Source organism: Salmo salar, chromosome 12 (assembly GCF_965601325.2).
Source record: "Salmo salar chromosome 12, fSalSal1, whole genome shotgun sequence".
Classification (NCBI taxonomy): Eukaryota; Metazoa; Chordata; class Actinopteri; order Salmoniformes; family Salmonidae; genus Salmo; species Salmo salar.
Window position 1 is genome coordinate 85,077,077 of NC_138302.1, and position 22,451 is coordinate 85,099,527.

Consider the following 22,451-nt stretch of genomic DNA (forward strand, 5'->3'; position numbering starts at 1 on the left):
ACTGTGGTTGTCTGAATGGTGCTATATAGTTCACAGCGGACTATGCCTCATCGCGATTGGCTATTCCCCATCATTTGCAGCATGTCAATGAGCGTCATCACTATCTTTACTTTGCGGTACCTCGAACTGTCGTGATTAACAGTGGAATAATTTTTACAAGTTGATTTTACAACTGGCTCAGAGTTTGTCTGAGCAGTCTTTTAACATCGTCCTAAAAGCTGCTCTGAGCTGGGAGATTCTTTGTCTTAAAACAGGTTTGAATAGGATTCCTAGGACCTTTCTGAGATGCTTTGTGGATATGGGCCTGACCTACCTGAACTGGATGCTGTTGTAGGCATTGCGGGTGAGGAGGGGGGTGGGAGGCATGCTGTGTGCAGAGGCAGGCTTGTGGCTCGATAAGGCATCTCGGTGATTGTAGTGGAAAGGTTCCTGGACTTCGCCATAATTTAATCTGAAACACAGATAAGAACCATGCTTTTCACAGACTTGACTTCCTCAGGGTGGAGCTTGTACCGTGATTACACGGCCTCTCCCTCTCCTCGCCACTCAAAACATGAATATAAAATCTGTATCCTCGTGTGCTGCGATTTCAGTCATCATTTTCACCTGGATGACTGTCATTTCATAGCTCATTGATCTTTCTCTTCATGGAACGGTAAACAAATAACATTACCAAACAGTAGCAGTAGAACTCCTGTTGTCCTCTCTCCCAGCAGCATATCATCCAAGTCATTTGGTAAATGTTCACGCAGTGAGCGAATATGTTCAAATACAGAGATTCCAGGGCAGCTTTCCGGTCCCAGACTATTTTCCCCTCCTTGGGATTGTGGTTTCTTTCTTAGCAGGCAGAGACATGCTTACTGCTGTCTATTTCTTTTACATGGAGCGTGTTCGGGCTGATAAGAGGAGGTTGTGGGGGCAGCAGGAGAAGAGGCTGGTAGGAATGCAGGCAGCTCTCCCTGGTTCTCCTCTACAGGTCTATACTCGCTGCTGCTCCCTGGGCCCCAGGAATAACAGTCTGAAACAAACAAAACAACCCAGAGCCAGGAGAGCTGTAGCCAGTGGCCAGGCCCGTGCAAGAGCACTTACCTGCTGTTGGGGCTGAGGTCCTGGGACTGCTCGTGGGCTGAGGCCAGTCGGTCAGGCTGGTAGTGGAGGCTCAGGGTTTCTGAGTGGTGGGGCCGGGGAGAGTACTGCACAGAATGGGACTGTTGCCTTTGGCTTCCCAGATCCTCATCTGAAACACACATGTGAACAGAAGGAGCTGTCATTGTCACAGCCTGCTAAAAGCTATGGGGATGCTACAGATGTGAACAGAGAAGTTTAGCTAATGTATGTATGATATAACCTCCGCAGCACTCACCATCATCCAGATTAAGACTGTCGGACAGTGAGCTGAGTTCTGCAAGGTTCACATCATCTGAGAAAAGGGGAGAAACGGAGGTTAACACATGCTTGTGTTGGGCTTTTCATTAGAAGCCACATCTGATAAAAACCCATGTCCTGAAGTCTTCTTTCTTTCAGACTAGTACAGACAAGGTGCTGCTGACAGGAATTGTGATTCCTCAGTATGCTACAGTCAATCTAAACTGTGCTATCATTGTGACTGTATGCAATGTCTGGCTGTTGGTATGGCGTGGTGTAGGCTACCTGCTATGATTATTGATGCTCTCTGAGCGGGCTTTTTGCCTGTCTTGATCCTGTATTTGTTGATCTCCTCCTCAATCTCCTGTAGCTTCCTCATGGCGTCCAGGCAGTTCCTCCTCCTCTTCTTCTTCACCGTCTTACAGAGCTCAGCCTCGTTGGCCAGTTTCTTGGCCGCCTCCACGATCTTCTGCTGCAGGGCAAACCTGCTCTCCAGGTTTCTGAGATGGGGATCCTGCAGGACAAGAGGACACAGTAGAAACAGATGAGATTAGTAACTTGCACACAGGCATGCAGATCAGTGCAAAGGGGATTTTCACAGGATAAAATAAACATATTCATCACTAGAAATTCCTTATCCTGGTCGTATATAGAGAATGTATTACACACACACACACACGATTAAAGTGTTGCATTACATTTACGTCATTTAGCAGACACTCTTATCCAGAGCGACTTACAGTAGTGAATGCATACATTTCATACATTTTTTCTCCGTACTGGTCCCCCGTGGGAATCAAACCCACAACCCTGGCATTGCAAACACCATGCTCTACCAACTGAGCTACACGGGACCACATTACATTACAATGTCAATCAAGTCTAAGATTTATTAACCAAAAGAACACATAATATTTATGACAGCCAGTGCTCCCATCCTGTGACTCCTATACTAACCGCATCATAGGGGAAGAGGTCGTCCAGTTTGAAGGCTGTCCCCATGCGCCGACGCACCGCGGGGGGCTTTTCACCCGAGGCCAGAGGGTACTCTTTAGGCAGCCTGCCTGTCAGCTCCTGGAAAAACAAAAAGAGAACAATTAGCAGTGATATAATCTAATTGAAATTATTGAATTCAAGTACTGACGAAGATGCTTACAGCTTCTCGCAGGCAGATCTTCTTGAGCTCCTCTAGTTTCTGAGTCAGAGCGTCCTGCAAGTCCTTCTCTTTATTCTTCAGGTCAGCAATCTTCTCCTTCTTTAACTCCTCGCTCACATCAGAGTCTCCTGACCCTGCATCAGGCAGACATTCTATTAAAACCATTATGACCACTTCAATCTCATCTAATCAGCATTTGTCTTAATGAAGTCAATAGGACCGATATGTCCGTCAAGCATTGTCCGTTGTTAGCTCATTGTCTACCTGCTGAGATGAGGGATCCGTTGCTGGCCATGATGAGCTGGTCTTTACTCTCCATGCTGGACAGCTTACTGATCCTGGGTGCTCCAATCTCTGTCAGGTCCATGGCGATGTCACCCAAACTTCTGGCCGTGGTAACTTTGGACTGGAGAGAGAGGGGGAGGGGAAGAAGGAAAAAGAGGGAGACGGTAACAGTCACACATCAGTATTTATTCTTAAATGACTGCGCAGCGAGATAACAGCCCCATTTGCATGCCTCAGCCCAGGCTGGGAACGGAGCCCTCTCTCTCTCTCAGCACTATTCCTGGATGAGCATCATCTGCTTCTGAAAGGCTGAAACCCATCTGACTGCAGCCACACACTCATTCACCCCTCGGAGCAACTATCATAGCTCACACTCAGCTTGTGTAACGACAGTAATGCAAAATAACCCACCAAAATATGCACCATCTAAACAAACACGTAAAAAAATGTACTTCTGTGTTGATTCATCAAATAGAGCAGCAAGGAAAGTATACATTAAATCAAGAATCCCCACAGCTATTCTAAGAATACTATAATATACATCAATTAAAATGGGGCAGAGACATTTGGCCTGGTCGATCAAGAGTCGTCTGTTCTTTCGACCAATCGATTGGTCGAAACTCTAAAATGTGTATTTTCAATATGCAGGAAAGGGGGATACCTAGTCAGTTGTCCAACTGAATGTATTCAACTGAAATGTGTCTTCTGCATATAGACAAATTCTATGTGTTTTAATCAAATCAATTATATGCACAGAGCTTATCTGATGCTTTAAGTGAACGGTTTGATAAAAAAATGAAGACACAAAATGACTAGAGGGAGTCCGAACGCAATTGATTTGATTGTGCTGGGCCTGGCTCAGACTTGCTGCACTGTGTTAAAATTTAAAAAAAAAAAACAGTGAGTGACTGACTAGCACCTGTTGTCTCCCTCTCCTCCATGCTGCAGAGACCACCACAGAACATCAACAGTGTGTATTGCACTGTCCATGTTGCTGACGCTGCAACAGAATTACAGATATTTCTGACTGAAAAGTTATTTCTCGAAATCCCTCATTTGTTTAGGAAAAACATTCCCCATTCCCTCAACCCTTGCTCTATTTACATGACACATGTATGCATCACATGCACGTGACCAATAGGGTCTGACTTATTGCATATCAGAATATGTAGGCCGTCATTGTAGTAGGCCATCATTGTAAATAAGAATTTGTTCTTAACTGACTTTCCTAGTTAAATGAAGGTTAAATACAAAATAATCACATCAATAAATTGGTTATAACAAACTCCTAACACAAAATGGACGCAGAAGAAGTGACAAATAAACTCGATACCGGGGAATGTTCACACGTTGCTCAGGAGGCAAAGGGAAAGTCAGACGTGTGGAATAAATTTGACTTGTTTTTGGGACAATTTGGAAGAGTGTAAACAACACTAAATAAGTTATAAATAATACCAGAGGATGGTCTAACAAAAAAAAAACATTGTAAAGCATTTATTACAGCATAGCAAAGATTTAAAAAAGCGGAATTTGTGAAATTGTTTGTCCAACATGTTGTGGTTGCGTGAGGCTTGGTCCTCACAGAATCAGTAGGCTATTAAACATCCAACAGAAGCAGGATCTGTCTTATTTCTGTACATATATATGGATGATTTATAAAGCCAGGCACATTTAACCTGTTATGGCTAGGGGGCAGTATTTTCACGGCCGGATAAAAAACGTACCCGATTTAATCTGATTATTATTCCTGCCCAGAAACTAGAATATGCATATAATTATTGGCTTTGGATAGAAAACACCCTAAAGTTTCTAAAACTGTTTGAATGGTGTCTGTGAGTATAACAGAACTCATATGGCAGGCAAAAACCTGAGAAGATTCCATACAGGAAGTGACCTGTCTGACAAGTTCTTGTTCATCCTGGCTCTTTTTATTGAAGACTGAGGATCTTTGCTGTAACGTGACACTTCCTACGGCTCCCATAGGCTCTCAGAACCCGGGAAAAAGCTGAATGATATCGAGGCAGCCTCTGGCTGAAACACATTATCGCCTTTGGTAAGTGGCCGATCAGAGGACAATGGGCTTAGGCACGTGCACGAGTCGACCCCATGCTTTATTTTCTTTCGTCTTTTTACCTAAACGCAGATTCCCGGTCGGAATATTATCGCTTTTCTACGAGAAAAATGGCATAAAAATAGATTTTAAACAGCGGTTGACATGCCTCGAAGTACGGTAATGGAATATTTAGAAATGTTTTGTCACGAAATGCGTCGTGCTCGTCACCCTTCTTTACCATTCGGATAGTGTCTTGAACGCAAGAACAAAACGCCGCTATTTGGATATAACAATGGATTATTTGGGACCAAACCAACATTTGTTATTGAAGTAGAAGTCCTGGGAGTGCATTCTGATGAAGAACAGCAAAGGTAATAACATTTTTCTTATAGTAAATCTGACTTTGGTGAGTGCTAAACTTGCTGGGTGTCTAAATAGCTAGCCCTGTGATGCCGGGCTATCTACTGAGAATATTGCAAAATGTGCTTTCGCCGAAAAGCTATTTTAAAATCGGACATAGCGAGTGCATAGAGGAGTTCTGTATCTATAATTCTTAAAATAATTGTTATGTTTTTTTGTGAACGTTTATCGTGAGTAATTTAGTAAATTCACCGGAAGTTTGTGGGGGGTATGCTAGTTCTGAACGTCACATGCTAATGTAAAAAGCTGGTTTTTGATATAAATATGAACTTGATTGAACAAAACATGCATGTATTGTATAACATAATGTCCTAGGGGTGTCATCTGATGAAGATCATCAAAGGTTAGTGCTGCATTTAGCTGTGGTTTGGATTTATGTGACATTATATGCTAGCTTGAAAAATGGGTGTCTGATTATTTGCTGACATAATCTAATGTTTTGCTTTCGTTGTAAAGCCTTTTTGAAATCGGACAGTGTGGTTAGATAAAGGAGACTCTTGTCTTTAAAATGGTGTAAAATAGTAATATGTTTGAAAAATTGAAGTTTTTGTATTTTTGAGGAATTTGTAATTCGCGCCACGCCCATCATTGGCTATTGGAGCAGGTGTTCCGCTAGCGGAACGTCTAGATGTAAGAGGTTAACAGTTAGGCTATTATATATAGACCTAATTAAGATGGGGTTTCCACTCTCCTCACTTTTCTTAGACAATTAAGGCAAGGGCTGTTTTCTGTTCTCCTAACTCCTCTGCTGCCTCTGCCACATTGTTCTCAACACCAATATGCTGGTTAACGTTGCAATTATGCACACAGCAACATCGTCTAGGAAGCGAACTGATGTTTTTCAGAACCACGGACAGCGACCACTATCCAACGTGGGAGAAAGCGCATTTGTTATAAAATACGATTATTTTTTGTGTTGCACCATTATTCTTACATAATATAACCATATACAATTTCAGTAGCATGTCTTACACTGATGGACTGTGCCATCCCAACAATGGATCAGTCCACTCAGACAGGCACGAATCAGACAGGTGTCTTGTACACCATGATTTAACAAAAACATTTTTTGCTACTGCTCGACTAAAGAAATCTTGGTCGACCAACAGCCTATCGACCAAACAATCAACCAGTCTACTAAATTGGGTCAGCCATAAGAAACATGTTAGCAAACAGAGGAGCAAAGGTTAAGACAAGGACAGGAGCACTCAGATGTAGAGTGGAGTGAGAAGGAGCGTGGTGGGGGTGACAAGGCCCTGATAAGGCTAGGAACAGCACAGAGGCACAGATGCAGGTACGGGGATGAGGGTAGGAGAAGAGCAGTAGTGCTGTGCTGCTCACACACTCACTTTGCTCTGCTTCCTGTCCAAATAGAACTGATGCTGACTGATGGCCATCACCCAGATGGTCTTAATCAGAGAGTGGCTGGCATACCACGTGTGAATGACCAATCCAGTCTGCCCGAATGTACGCCTGGAAACTATCCTTCTGTGGATAAAAAGAGAGACAGACAGTTTTAATCCCTCATGTTACTGCTAGGTAGGAGTAATTTAATCTCTTTAATCCAGACTGACAACACAATAAGTGAATACCTGGATATCTAACTATAGATACACTTTTAATAATATGATGGGTACTGATATCAGAATCATACACAATCAGAGATTAGAAAACAATTCCTTGCATAAACTAATCTCATGACTGGTTCTGTAATTCATTACATTGATGGGGGAGAGATGCAGTGTTGGAACAGAGATTTTTAATTCCAGCCAAGGTGGCTAGCAGCACCATATTAAACATGTGATACAGCACTGAGGCTGGAAGTGCTGCAATGTCCTGAGAACACTGACTGCAGCAGTCCTTTACAGCAGGAAGGAAGGCCTTCATTCGACACTAGCAAGATATTGTATTGGAGACAGCTCATTGACACTAGGCTCTGAAATTACGCCTGTTATGATTCAGAAAGGCTAGGATCAGAATAGAAGACAACGGATTCCTGGGTTGAGTTCAGTAGGCACCAAACATTTTGAGGTGCTAAAGAACCTGACCCTACAGAACACAACCCAGGATCTCTATATGCATCCAGTGTCTGTTCCATCTCACCTGTCAGGGTCGTTCACCTCTACAGCAAATTTCTTCTCACGGAAATACAAATTCTCCAGCTGCTTCCACTGAAACAACTGCAGACACAGAGAGAAAACAGGACACACCACTTAGTAAATAGTCCACTGGACCATGCCCTGTTTGAGTGAGTGGCAGACCTAGGGAGATGTGCTTTGATACATCCCTATTTATTCCAAACGGCTTGAGGCATCCAATGTGTGGACCATCTAAACTCAAACACAATGCCACTAGCATGGAAAGACTCTAGTTTAGACCCAGATTCACCAGCCTTTCTCTTGCAACGTTAACAATAACAGTAGCAGCTGAGAACAGAGGACAGCCACTCAGTCAGGTGGAATTTACTTACTACTCAGTAATGAAGCCAGTGTGGAGAGCAAGACTTGCCTAGCAAGAAGCCTCTCATTTCATTCTGCCCTGGAGGGAGAGCACTGAAAACAGGAGGAGGAGTGGGGTAAAACATCTGCATACAGCAAAACCGGGCTTTCTTTAGAGAGATTTGGAGCTCTTTTCGCTGAGAGCGATGGACTCTCCCCTGGTCTGGCTGTGTGAGAATCCACCACAAGCACCAGGGTCTGGTGTGTAGATTTATGGCAGAGAGATTTAATAAACATTCTCTACCAGGTACTGGCAAACCAGGCAGATAGCCATAGCTCTAAATAATAGAACACATGACCCTTGACTACAGTCCTCAGCGAGAAATCTAAACGATCTCACAAGCAACCCAGCCCATGATACTGTGTACTGCTCTTTTTTTACCCCTCATCCCCTATGGTCTGAGAACTGATTTTAGTACATTGAAGTCTTGGTAAAAATGTTAATAACACAATAGGGATCTTATTCTTCTAAACAGGTTCTACATGTTTCCAGTATAGTATACACCACAGTCACTGCTTTACAACGGTGGATTGTACAGCACATTAACATACAATTACTTACAGGTAACCCAAAAACAGAATGACAACAGCAACTCAACTGAATATATCCTGAACTACCTAGTCAGGTAAAAGGGGGCTTACCAGAGCAGGTTTTAGTGCTTTTTAAATCCCGGGTGAATTATCAGGGTGGTATTGAATCCTCTGGCCATGTTTCCCACAGGGCTACAGCGTCCTTGAACAATACACTCATCTGTTCTCAGGCAGCCAGATAGGTGTTGCAAGAGTGTCAGCTGAGCAGGCTCCGCCTCTCTCCCCATCCCCTCTGACATCACAGACACCTCACTCTGACCTCGCCCACCTTCCACTGCTCTGCTCTCCTTTCCTCATGAATTCGCTCTGTGTAACTCCCTCCTTCTCTCCCTCTATCACAATCTTCCTCCTCAGTCAAACCAGATGAACAAGTTGTGCACAGAGAGGTATTCAACCTCCTCTCCACTTCTGGGAAAAGACCATTATGACCCCCTTTCTTTCAGTGTGTTTCCCTTCATCCACAGATCTTAGATTAGCCCTCCACAGTCATAAACCTTAGTACCTTCATTACCCTTTGTGATGTGTTATCTGGGTTCTAAATACCATGCCAACCCCTGTTGTTCAGAGTGCTATCAACTCCAGCCTCCCACCGCTCCCCAAGACAAATATTTCAGGAATCTACTACTTTGGTCTAATCATTAATAGCGGGCCCCTCTTCACCTCCATGTGAATACAGGACAGCTCACGGTCATCTCTCAGAACTGGGCCCAAGCTGACAAGGAAGAATCTCTCACTACACCTCTAAAGTCAGTTATTAAAACCAAAGGAAAATGTAAAACTGAATTTCTGCAACTCACAAAGCAAATGCTGTAGCCAATAACAGTGTATTAGGTGTCAATGTTTCATAAGATGTTACTTCATGCTTTAAGTAAAGTGATCCAGACCCTTTTCTCCATTGCTGCTCCAGCCAATACTGTAGGCCTAGCCTAATCAATTAGATCCCGTCTATCTGTGGATTGGGAGCATGGTAATTACTGAACAATGGGAACCAGCAGGCTCCACACTTCCCACAGACCCACCCCATTGTGTTGGACACCCCTCTCTAATTCACAAACCCCCTGGATACTTACTACAGCACATTCAGAAAATAAACAGATAACACACATTTACATAACTAGGTCATTAGACAGTTTCAACACACCACACACACACACACACAACCATTTTAATGAGTGCTCATGTATGGCCGAAGGTAGTAAGTGCCAAAATATATCAAGGATGTGTGACACACCTTTAACTCTGATCACAAGACCCCACTTTCTATTTGGACAGAGGAAACAGTCCAAGCCAGTGCTGCCAAACTGCATTGCAGAGAAACCACCACCAAAACTAAACATGAGGTGAATGGTAGAGAGACAGTCCAGTCATCTGGAGAACAGAACAGTAGTTCCCCATCTAAGTCTCATTTATTTCAGATGTTAGCAGTTTCACTTCTCATTAGAGCCCATGCCAAAATACCTGTGGTTTGAGATATTCCCAGAACATTCTGATGTAGACCCAACCCTGAACCCACAACAAGCTCCCCAGACTCCCCCAGGCCCTGTGACGTGATGGAGGAATCCTCTGAGGAAGATAAATAATGTGTGTCAAAGGTCGGGACTTACACGCCGGAAGAGAACCACCACACCCTTCTCATACAGTCACATGGCATGCTGGTTCACTGAACATTTCCAGCAGAGGCATGACGAGAGAGATTGCTACAGTCGACTACAAACACACACATTAATTAAGGCTCTGGTTTTAACCTATTATATACTGAGGTGAAAGAAGTGTGAAGACGGCTTATAGGGAATGGTCCACTGACACAGCTAGCCTTGGATTTTAGCACCCTTATAAATAATTGAGCAGCCTTTTATTGTTCCAAGATTTTAAAAAAATTAAGGGTCTAATCATATATGATTATTACCATTACAGAAATGATTTTATCCTTACTGAGCTGTGCTTACATTGGTTTTATTGGTTGACCATATAACTGGACCTGCAAGTGATTATAATACAAGTAAGTGTCAAATTACTTGCTGATAAGAGGAAGAAGAGAGATGGACTGAAACAGACAGAGACACAGAGAGAGAGAAAGATAGAGTGACAAAGCCCTTTGAATTGAAATTGAGAGAGAGAGAGAGACTAAAACAAACAGACAGAGACGCACACAGAGAGCCAGAGCGAGAGAGAGAGCGCTCTCTATATCACAGCCATTTGCTCCTCAGACCATCTTAGAAATAACTTTTCATTTAAAGTACGGCCTTTGTATAAAATGTGGTGCTCTAGCATACATTCTATTCTCCTGTATGGTTTTTGGGTCCTATACCCATTAAAATACATACTTACCCTTCCCTTCTTCCATAGTCATGGTCCATCTATGACTATGTCTGAACACGCAGACTATCAGAACAACGTGTTGGTTACTATTGAACAACGTGTTGGTTACTATTGAGATTTTGGAAAAAGCCCCAGTTCTCTTTTACCCAACAGACAGGGATAGGAAGTTGTGATTCATCCCATCCATTAAGTTGTGATAAAGCTGACATCCATGAGAAGGATGATAAGAGGTTAAGCTACAGTAGCTTCTTTCAGCACATGTCACTGAACTCTGGGAAATCATCACTTTGAAAAGCCTTTTCATCCCGAGTTCCCAAGATTCCTCACAGGACGATTGGACTGCTGCAGTGGGATTCCTTTTCTGCAGCCCCCCCTTCAAGACCCCTTCAGCCCCCCACCCTTCAAGACCCCCTCAACCCCCCCACCCTTCAAGACCCACTCAACCCCCCTTCCAAGCCCCTCACACCCTTCCAAGCTTCTCACAGCCCCCCTGCCAAGGTGATTGTGTTTTATTGCTTGATCAATTGTTTGCTCTCTGAGAGAAACACACACACACAATGACAGGCAGCTTTGCATAATGAGCACAGCATGCTTGGAGAAGAGCGGGGGGTGGGGGGGGGGTGGGGGGCTGCGATGAATACAAAGGTCGCCAGCCTGGATAGGAATCACTATCAATATTCTACCAGATGACAGGCCCCTCTAGAACAGCAACAAGAGTTGTGCACTTTCAAAAAAAGCATATTACAAAAGTCCACCGTTTCTTTAGGGGTCTGCTACGGAGGAGTTTTGGCCTGGGTAGAGCATAGCTCTCTCTCAGAGCTGAGCCCCTCACAGAGACCGCCCAGGTTGGCTTGGTGCCGGCTCATCCAGCCCCAGAGCCCTGCCTGCCTGCTCCCCATCCTGCACCATAATTACACCTTCCACTGGAAGGGCTACTGAGGAAGGAGCTGGGATACGCTGGGTTTAATACCTGGGACACGCCCATTAATGCCTTGGCATTCATTGGAACAGCATACCCAGCTGTGTCAACAGGGATCCAACATGGGAACAGGTAAGAGACATAATAATGAAGCTGGCGGTGGAAAACACACAAGAATAAAATGTAACTTTTTTTTAGCTCGACCACCATTTAAGGCCAAAACTGTAACTTTAGGTTTCATATTTGGAATCACAGTCGTGGTTATTTCAATCACACCCTAAATGAGGAATGCCACAATCTTATCACCATAATCCAGATACTATCACACCCACGTTGATAACAACTTTCCCTCCCTTTACCCTGGCCAAGAACACAAGCTTTTTGTTGCCATTATTTACAGTTTGGTGGATTATTAACAAGAGTGGGGCTGGTTGTTCAGTTAGACCATAAGGAGAAACAAGTCACAGAAGGCCAACCTACCTTCCGAGGTTTCAACTTGTCCTGTAAATCGTACTGTCCAATGCCTTTATAGCTGACTCCCAGCCACCACGGCAGGCCCTGCTTGTCCTGTTGGGAAGGCAAGGCAAGGCACACCAGTCATTAGGAGCAGCTTAAGCGGTACATTTTAAAAAGAAGAACGGGCCATTACTGTGACAATTACCCCATTAGGCTAGCAGCACTAGCAACACAAGGAGAGATCAAATGCATTGAAGCAGCCCTAAAAAGCCACAGACCGAGTCATTTTAACAGCAGCGTTTGATGTGCTCAGACACCCTGCTTTAATGAGTGAGGTAGGACAGCGGGTCTGGTGGGGCTGAGGCTCTGGGAGTGAGAGAGTTGCTGAGAGAAGGATCCCTCAATCATTAGTTTACTAAGCACGGAGCCTGAGAAAACAGCCAGCTACGGTCCCTGTCCAGCCTCCAGAGGGAAAACGGCTGTATTTCTATCTGAACACACTACTTTTTTATATTTTAAAAATGTTAGTTATATGGGAAAGCAAACATGAAAAAATATGTACAGATGTTTGATGCTTCCAACTGTAAGATACAGGGTTGATTTTTTTCTTACCTTTACTGGATAATAATGAACTCCATATGTAGGGAGGGATTCCACTAAGGCCAAATACCTTCAAAACAGAGAGGGACACGTTAGCAGCAATTCAGGCAGTTACACTTCATCAACGTCTGTGAGTGGCTGCTCTACAGAAGTTTGAATGGGCTTTAAGCCCCAGTCATTCATTCACCAGACACAGTCATTTACCGTGGCGAAGCCATCGATTTCTTTACAGGGCCTTGGAGAATCAATTGATCAAGTCAAGGGCACAAATCATACAGTGTGTAAATGACCTCGCTAGGCTAAGCCCTCCCAGGGAAAACAGAGTGGACCTCTGTCACACACTGCTGGCTAGTAAGAGTTCGCTGTCCCCTAATTAATGACACATTCTGGCAGTGGGACAGCAACCCCTTTTAAACAGAAACACAGGAGTAGACGCTACAGAGGACTGATGAACGTACTGAACTAGAGGTACACAGCAGCTCACTTCCTCCATGCACTTGGCCCAGATTAACATAAAAAGGCCCATTTATTACATGACTTACTGCACAATTGCTTGCCCTCTGCTGAGGCCCTTCAGGTTCTCATAGTGCTCGATCACTCGGTCTTCACTGTAATAGAGAAAAATAAAAGCCGTAATGAATAAGCCATCAGTGATTGTAACATATCCCCAAACAGAGACAAGTGGTGAGACAGTCCTTCCCTGACACACATTGTTCCTGTTCATGGAGAGAATTCTGTCTGGCCTACTGGCCTGACCATGGTTCTCATCTCCTCTCAGCTCACACACACGACCCATCTGCTCACACACACACGGCCCTGTAATTCCAATCTGCCCATTAATCCATACAGCTGCTGTTCATCAGTGGGCAGGGCTGCAGCCTCAGATGAATGCTGAGGCAGAAGAACAAGATGCAGCAGCATGCACTCAGACAGACACAAGAGCTGTTAACCAGCGGCTGGCCTGGCCGTCTCGTTCTCTCTCCCTCCTGTCTAGCCCAGCTCCCATGATGAAGTCAGCACCACCCTGCTGTTCATGATGCAGCCAGACATAATTAACACAGAGCCCATCTGAGATAAACAGCCTGGCAGGACTCTGGGTGTACCTCCACCTCGCTGCCCACACCAGCTCATCTGCATGGGAATATAATTGCTTTGTGCATCTAGGTGTTAGCTACAATTAAAAAGCCATTTGATGGGGATAGGGACAGGGTGAGGGGAGGATTGGTATTGACAGGACTGCGGTCTGATATCTATGGGACTGTGTGTAATCCACTTGGATTAATACCCCTTGTGCATTTGTGGTTAAAGTGTTGTTAATGTGGCACTGCTTACCAGTATACCAGGGAGGGGTGCTCCCTCAGGACTCTAGTGGGTAAAACCGGGAGCTTGTTCAGGTCCGACCTGGAGCTTTCAACACTGTAAATAAGGAAGGATTGAAACATAATGATCAACTGAATTAATTCACAAGAACAGTAACAGTTGTATCTTAAAAAGGCTCAGGGGGCATTTTAAGGCTCCATAATAACAACACTGCTGATTGATCAAAAGTTCTTATTACTGTCATTACACTAGTAGACTGACATTATACTAGTAGACTGTCATTACACTAGTAAACTGACATTACACTAGTAGACTGACATTACACTATTATACTGGCATTACACTATTATACTGGCATTACACTATTATACTGGCATTACACTATTATACTGTCATTACACTATTAGACTGGCATTACACTATTATACTGGCATTACACTATTATACTGGCATTACACTATTATACTGGCATTACACTATTATACTGGCATTACACTATTATACTGGCATTACACTATTATACTGTCATTACACTATTATACTGGCATTACACTATTATACTGGCATTACACTATTAGACTGGCATTACACTATTATACTGGCATTACACTATTATACTAGCATTACACTATTATACTGTCATTACACTATTATACTGTCATTACACTATTATACTGGCATTACACTATTATACTGGCATTACACTATTATACTGGCATTACACTATTATACTGGCATTACACTATTATACTGGCATTACACTATTATACTGGCATTACACTATTATACTGGCATTACACTATTATACTGGCATTACACTATTATACTGGCATTACACTATTATACTGGCATTACACTATTATACTGGCATTACACTATTATACTGGCATTACACTGTGTAATTACTACTCTAGATCTCCATGATGACCATCTCTGAGTTCAATAAACCCCTATATCCAATAATAACCCCAAATGAGTTCTACAGAGCAGAACACAGGGGACAGAGATCATGTGAAATATCAACATGAAAATGTTGTACAAATTAACCAAATCAAAATAAAAAGTGGTCATGTCTGAACATTTTTCATATGTTTATCTGGCAGGCTATTGATGCATTCCAACAGACTAGGCTTAATATCTACTTAGGTCTTGCCAAAGTGTCTCAATAGAAACAGATAAATGCCCTTTAAATTAAGAGAGGAAATTGAAATATAGTTGTATCATGTCAAGGCGCAGTTCCAGAATGGGATGGTAATTATGACTCACGAGCAAATGTTTTTCAATGTTATCACATGTGCATTCTTTGAGGTTGGTGTGTACAGTACAGGCGTTGACATCAATCTTTGCATGCCAGTGTAAAGAGTGAGAGATAGTCCTACCATACGTCATTTACCATACAATTTCATAAACACACAATTAAGACCTAATTTAATCATAAATGCCACAGGTACCTCAAGTCTGGAGGTGATGTAATACACAGCAATAGGAAATTACCTCTCTGTACTAACTGTGCTGTATGTCACTGTTAAGGTCTGAGATAGTGAACTATGAGTCACTCCAACACATGATGGGGGAGCATTTGCTCTACAATTACTGATCGACAAAGAGGGCTATGACTTGGCAGGCCAGAGCACTGGAGCCCGGAACAAAAAGCCATTCACCAGTTTTGGGAGCCCATGCAGTGTTGAAAGGTACTGTACAACTCACAGAGAGCTTTTCAAAAATAGGACTTGGCCTCTCAGACAGGACTCAGACCAGTAGATCCTTCATATCTGTATCATGTTCTAAACTACTGAGACAACATAGTATACTTATGTTTTGGTATTTTTTCATTGAAACTATTTGATGTAATAACTACTGAAGAAAATCAATAAAAGAAACTACAAAGCATGAGCTGAACTTTTTCAAATATGTCACTTGCAGTTTCTCAATGATCTCCAAAGTGAAATGAAAAGAACTAAACAATCCTTAGAATGCAGAGGCCATAATGATCTAGTAATATGAACCTGCTCACTCAGTAGAAAGGTGAAACACTACAGAGAGAAAGCCACTTCAATCATTGTTCCCTAGCTAGCTGCCTATCGGAGGTTCACTAGTCTCTGCTGCCATGGCAGTTAGTTCACTGCTGTGGAGTTGGATGGCATACATTTTATAGGGCGCTGGGGCTGGTGTTGTTAGGGTGATCTACTATGTAGCCACATTGCGCTGTCAGCAATCTGGAATTCATTACACGTCCTGTGACGTGGGCTGGGGGCAACTCCTCCACCCTGCCAGACAGCAAGGGTGTCGGCTAAACACTCATACAGTAGGTCAGCTATTTCAGTGGCTGATAGTAAGTCCCTGTTAAGGAAATGCAAAGAAAGAGACCAGGAGATCCCCATTGCTGTGAAATTCCCAGTAAAAGCAGGTTGGGTCTACATTTGAGTGAGTAAATCGACAGTGTCAGGGGTGCTGTAGCCTATAAGGATAATGGTTTATACTAATGACGTTTAACTGGGATGTGACAGTCATCAGCTGAAAAGTATTACATGGTGATATTACACTGCATGTCATCTAGGCTACTACATTAACACTGCATAACATCAAAGGTAAAATGATAACCCCTAGGCTACATATTTTTATTCCCCTATATGCACATGATCCCAATGAACATGCAAAGTCAATCCAAGGCTAGAGGCACAACAGGAAACTATAAAGTGATAGCTCAGCAGGGGGGCCAGCTTTGACTACAGATAAATGACATCACAATGGTTAGTATCTGACGCCCGGCAGTCTACCGTGGGCCCGTGAGGACTGCACTCCTGAAGCTCATCCCTTTTAGAACAGGCAGTACATTGGAGGAGGGGGTTCTCCCTAACTCCTCCACATCTAATCTCAGAGCTGCAGGGCCCTTTGCAATGTGTGTCTAGAGCTGCACATGTTTTATGAGAGGATTTGCCAACCTTCCTTATCCAAAAAGGTAGAAATTAAAACCATCAGAGAGGAAAAATATGTATTAGTCTAAAAACAACCCAGGAGAGAGTAGGCTGGGCTATATAGTTGGACAGGCTCCCATCCACACTGATTTTACAGACTTTGTTGGCAGGGTCTGTTTCATTGTGCTTTCAGTCAGGACAAAGCGCAGCTGAAACATTAACTGACGAAGCTGCCTGACACCTCAGGGCTAAACAATCTGAAAACGCACCCCTAATATACTGCAACACAAGGCCGTGAAGGGCATCACTGGGCATCCTGAATACTATACAATGAACTGAAGCTTGCCCGAGAAGTGGGCTTTAAAAAACAGGTGCTGCTGAAATTAGAGTTTTGCGAGTACAAAGACCTTGACGTAGAAACAAACTGCATTTTAAGCATTAAATATCACAGTGTGCATTCACACAATACAATTCCTTACAGAGCAGAGCAAAGCTTTTGTGTTCAGATCGGCCTGATGCCCAGCGGTTTCTAGGAGACCCAAGCTGGGATAACACCCCACAGGTTCAACCTGCTCAGTGCTCGTCCACTCTAACGGACAGGACAATATTTCCTGATTACCTCAGCCCTCTCTTCTCCACCTGATGACTAAAATAACAAACCTTATCACCAGGTCAAGCCTTTCAGTGCATTATCTCTCCACCAAAACACATTAGGCTTTGTAAAAAAAACTATATATATACACACACACAGTTGAAGTCGGAAGTTTACATACACCTTAGCCAAATACATTTAAACTCAGTTTTTCACAATTCCTGACATTTAATTAAAGTAAAGATTCCCTGTCTTAGGTCAGTTAGGATCACCACTTTATTTTAAGAATGTGAAATGTCAGAATAATAGTAGAGAGAATGATTTATTTCAGCTTTTATTTCTTTCATCACATTCCCAGTGGGTCAGAAGTTGTCACGTCCTGACCAGTATAAGGGGTATTTGTTATTGTAGTTTGGTCAGGACGTGGCAGGGGTGTGTTTGTTTAGAGTGTTTCGGGGTTTGTTGGGCTATGTTCTAGTATGTCTATTTCTATGTGGTGTTTGTTGGGTTGACCTTCAATTGGAAGCAGCTGCTCCTAGTTGCTTCTAATTGAAGGTCCTATTTAAGAAGGGTGTTTTTTCTATGGGATTTTGTGGGTAGTTGTTCCTTGTTTAGTGTTTGTTGCACCTGACAGAACAGTTTCGTTCTTTTTTGTATACGTATTTAGTTGTTTCTCCTTCTTCAAATAAAAAGAAGATGAGTATACATATTCCCGCTGCATTTTGGTCCAATCCTTACGACAACCGTGCCAGAAGTTTACATACGCTCAATTAGTATTTGGTAGCATTGCCTTTAAATTGTTTAACTTGGGTCAAACGTTTCAGGTAGCCTTCCACAAGCTTCCCACAATAAGTTGGGTCAATTTTGGCCCATTCCTCCTGACAGAGCTGGTGTAACTGAGGCAGGTTTGTAGGCCTCGTTGCTCGCACACGCTTTTTCAGTTCTGCCCACAAATTTTCTATAGGATTGAGGTCAGTGCTTTGTGATGGCCACTCCAATACCTTAACTTGTTGTCCGTCAGTCATTTTGCCACAACTTTGGAAGTATGTTTGGGGTCATTCTTCATTTGGAAGACCCATTTGCGACCAAGCTTAAACTTCCCTACTGACGTCTTGAGATGTAGCTTCAATGTATCCACGTAATTTTCCTTCCTCATGATGCCATCTTTTTTGTGATGTGCACCAGTCCCTCCTGCAGCAAAGCAGCCCCACAACATGATGCTGCCACCCCCGTGCTTCACAGTTTGGATGGTGTTCTTCGGCTTGCAAGCCTCCCCATTTTTCCTTCAAACATAATGATGGTCATTATGGCCAAACAGTTCTATTTTTGTTTCATCAGACCAGAGGACATTTCTCCAAAAAGTACGATCATTGTCCCCATGTGCAGTTGCAAACCGTAGTCTGGCTTTTTTATTGCGGTTTTGGAGCAGTGGCTTCTTCCTTGGTGAGCGGCCTTTCAGGTTATGTTGATATAGGACTCGTTTTACTGTGGATATAGATACTTTTCTACCTGTTTCCTCCAGCATCTTCACAAGGTCCTTTGCTGTTGTTCTGGGATTGATTTGCACTTTTCGCACTAAAGTATGTTCATCTCTAGGTGACAGAACCCGTCTCCTTCCTGAGCAGTATGACGGCTGCGTGGTCCCATAGTGTTTATACTTGCGTACTATTGTTTGTACAGATGAACGTGGTACCTTCAGGTGTTTGGAAATTGCTCCCAAGGATGAACCAGACTTGTGGAGGTCTACAATTATTTTTCTGAGGTCTTGGCTGATTTCTTTTGATTTTCCCATGATGTCAAGTAAAGAGGCAATGAGTTTGAAGGTAGGCCTTGAAATACATCCACACGTACACCTCCAATTGACTCAAATGATGTCAATTAGCCTTTTAGAAGCTTCTAAAGCCATGACATCATTTTCTGGAACTTTCCAAGCTGTTTAAAGGCACAGTCAACTTAGTGTATGCAAACTTCTGACCCACTGGAATTGTGATACAGTGAATGATAAGTGAAATAATCTGTCTGTAAACAATTGTTGGAAAAATTACTTGTGTCATGCACAAAGTAGATGTCCTAACCGACTTGCCAAAACTAGTTTGTTAACAAGAAATTTGTGGAGTGATTGAAAAACAAGTTAATGACTCCAACCTAAGTGTATGTAAACTTCCGACTTCAAATGTATGTGTGTATATATATATATTTATTTATTTCTGGGGGAGATGAATGATTGTTGTTGCCTGCACAAGATACCGATGATAATCTAATCCAAGACATATTTACACTGAACCAGATGGGAGCGGGAAAGGAAATTCAATAAGCCAGGACACAAAGTCAAACAGAAAGCAATTGAGGTCAGGTTTGCCAGAGTATAGACCCTATAGCTTTTGGCTACTGAGGAATGGAGTTAATAAAACAATAACTAAAACAACAATAAAACACTGACCAGGAAAACCGGATCTAGATACATCACGTTGTATGTTCTATAGATGCCTTTATCGTTGAGTAATACATAATTATAATATATAAACAGTCACAGGTAAAGCAGATATGTACAGTGGTTCGTCCTTTAAAAAGTTGCAGCGTCCAGCAGCACAGCTTGCGGGGTACAGCAGAATTCTATGGCACGTTATTTAAGGGCCAACCACTAGTACCATTAATGCTAGTTAGTGCTAGTTTGACCACCAGAGGGCATCTTTGAGAAGCATTTGATAGCCTTCAATAGTGGCTGTAATAGAGAATTTAAAACCTTTTTTGTAAGAACATAGTATATGGGACTGATTAAGAAATATGGCTTAATTAATTTGATAAATATTATTGTGTTTCTATTCCCCCCCCCCCCCAAAAAAAAGCCTCTGGGTTTCCATTAGGATGGAACGGAAAATATGCCGCTGTACAACGTGACAGTCGGGAGTAGGCTACAGTGCTGGGCTATTTAGCTAAAGAATCCCCATGTCGTGCGGGCACACGGGAGACCGGGGTTCAATTCCCTGATGGGGAGGAAGGAGTAGGCTGTCCTTGTAAATAAGACTTTGTTGTTAACTGGTTAACTAGTTAAATAAAGGTTACACTAAGAGCATAACATTTCTACACCATCATTTTAGTCTAACCAATACCCAAACAGAGATTCAGTCAACAACAAAAAATCTAATTGATTTATCAAGACCAATCCCCATGCTTGTCTCAGAGCAGCATGAAATGGTGCTAAAGGCTATTGCTTCAAATCCCATTGCTTCCAACTTCAATATGCTCTTTAAATAAGACCTACACCACTTTTAACAGCGCATTACTGAACACTAGTGAGACTCATGCTACCTACGGTAGGCCTACAGTATATCGAAAAATATGACGTGACTCTCCGCCAATAATTGCATGTAGAGGATTGGAGGATTCTAAATTAAACCAAAAGCTGCATTATGGGTCTCCCGGTGCTGGCCGACATGGGTATCTGTAACAATGCATTTTGCATTGCGGTGACTTAGACAGCTGCATCACTGGGGAGGCCACATCCACAAAGTATCAAAATACAGAGAGGTGTTGGTAAAGGTATATTGTCCTGATAATAGCTCATAAATGGGCTATTATAATACTGTACATGGTGTCCAGGTCAGGATAACCAAAACATGTATTTATTAAAGACCATCAGAAAGAATGTTGGTACTTATTTATTTTGATCCGAAGCCATGAATGAGTGAGTCACTCAGCTTTATGTAGGTGCCGGCTATATGACGGTGCCATCAACTTGATAATATATAACGATATTTTGGAGGTTATTTCATTTTCAAAAAAAATGAAAGTCAGCGATTGTAATCTGAATAAAGGCCAAAATAATATTTGCAAAGGCCAAAAAATGTATTTCTGTTTTTAGAGGGAGAGAAATGCTGGGCCAATTGTGCGCCGCCCTATGGGACTCCCAATCATGGTTGGATGTGAGACATAATAATAATAATAATACTTAACTTAGAACCTAACTTAGAAATACATTTGACGATAGAATTCTACCCCTATCCTCCATCTAGGCAAGTCTATTGTCCTGCTAGAACGTTTCCCTAGTCAGCGCCATTATTAGTGCAATACCCCTTAAATTGTTGCTCTGTGCAGCCCAATGTGGTGGGGTGGGGGTCCACCCCCCTTTCCTAGGTCTGGGCTAGGTCTGTCTTCTGCGGCCCATCCCGTGCCCCCTTCCCTCGCGCCTTGAACCTTGCGCGCTTTCAGTGGATACAGCTGAGAACGGCAAGGCAATCCCATTGTGCTCCACTCGGGAGCCATGACCAATATGACCAATATATATTGTCCTGCTAATAACAGGGTTAATATTATATCTGTGAGAATATCCAAGGGGCTTTTATATAATTCTAAATTAATAATAATCACTTTGTTAAAAAAAAGAAAAACATTTTGGAGATGATAACGTAAAATGAGCGAGAAAAAGGCCATTCTTGAACATGGGGTGAGACATTGTTACTAATTTGTAAATATAGCCAGTTTGTTATTTAGAATTATTTATTTCTGTTTTTAGAGGGAGAGAAACCAAAAACCTACAGTCATCTCATGAGTCTCCCAGTTGAGGCCAGCACAGGTATTGAACCTGCATCTGTAGCAACACAGTGTCTTAGACCACTGCGCCACTCAGGTGCTGTACAATGTGACCGGTCAGGAGTGGCCTACAGTACTACAGTAAGAGGAAAATAATCCTAACAAAATAAAAACCTTAGTGTAACAACAGTTTTAGTAAGTAATACTGAAGTCGTGTACAATTATCAGTTTCTATTTAGGTTTATGTCACCCATTCATTATCCGTTAGTCACAGTAGGACCCAAAAGCATAATCAGTGCTCTAACTCCCCCTTGCACTGGTCTGGAGCAATGAAGGGGTGATGCAGGGTACCGTACTAAACCACAAATTACCTCCAAGTACTGCAGCATAATCGCAAAACTTTTAGTGGAGCAACCACTGTAGAGATTTTGA

The 22,451-nt window shown here is 42.7% G+C and overlaps 1 protein-coding gene across 4 annotated transcripts in view; it reads right to left on the reverse strand.

The window, feature by feature from the left end:
- LOC106565744 (FERM domain-containing protein 4B-like) overlaps positions 1–22,451 on the reverse strand; it is a 65,791-nt gene that overhangs the window by 4,981 nt on the left and 38,359 nt on the right. For 3 of the 4 annotated variants that reach the window (XM_045691831.2, XM_045691830.2, XM_045691828.2), the window contains exons 8-20: positions 13,995–14,078; positions 13,205–13,270; positions 12,675–12,732; positions 12,087–12,173; positions 7,383–7,459; positions 6,629–6,767; positions 2,786–2,927; positions 2,522–2,655; positions 2,323–2,439; positions 1,651–1,879; positions 1,364–1,420; positions 1,090–1,237; positions 314–451 (exon numbers count right to left, since the gene is read on the reverse strand). In XM_045691831.2, coding sequence (XP_045547787.2) covers positions 314–451; positions 1,090–1,237; positions 1,364–1,420; positions 1,651–1,879; positions 2,323–2,439; positions 2,522–2,655; positions 2,786–2,927; positions 6,629–6,767; positions 7,383–7,459; positions 12,087–12,173; positions 12,675–12,732; positions 13,205–13,270; positions 13,995–14,078 — 1,476 coding nt within the window. The remainder of the gene's footprint in view (positions 1–313; positions 452–1,089; positions 1,238–1,363; positions 1,421–1,650; positions 1,880–2,322; positions 2,440–2,521; positions 2,656–2,785; positions 2,928–6,628; positions 6,768–7,382; positions 7,460–12,086; positions 12,174–12,674; positions 12,733–13,204; positions 13,271–13,994; positions 14,079–22,451) is intronic. The other variant, XM_045691829.2, reaches the window with a different exon arrangement.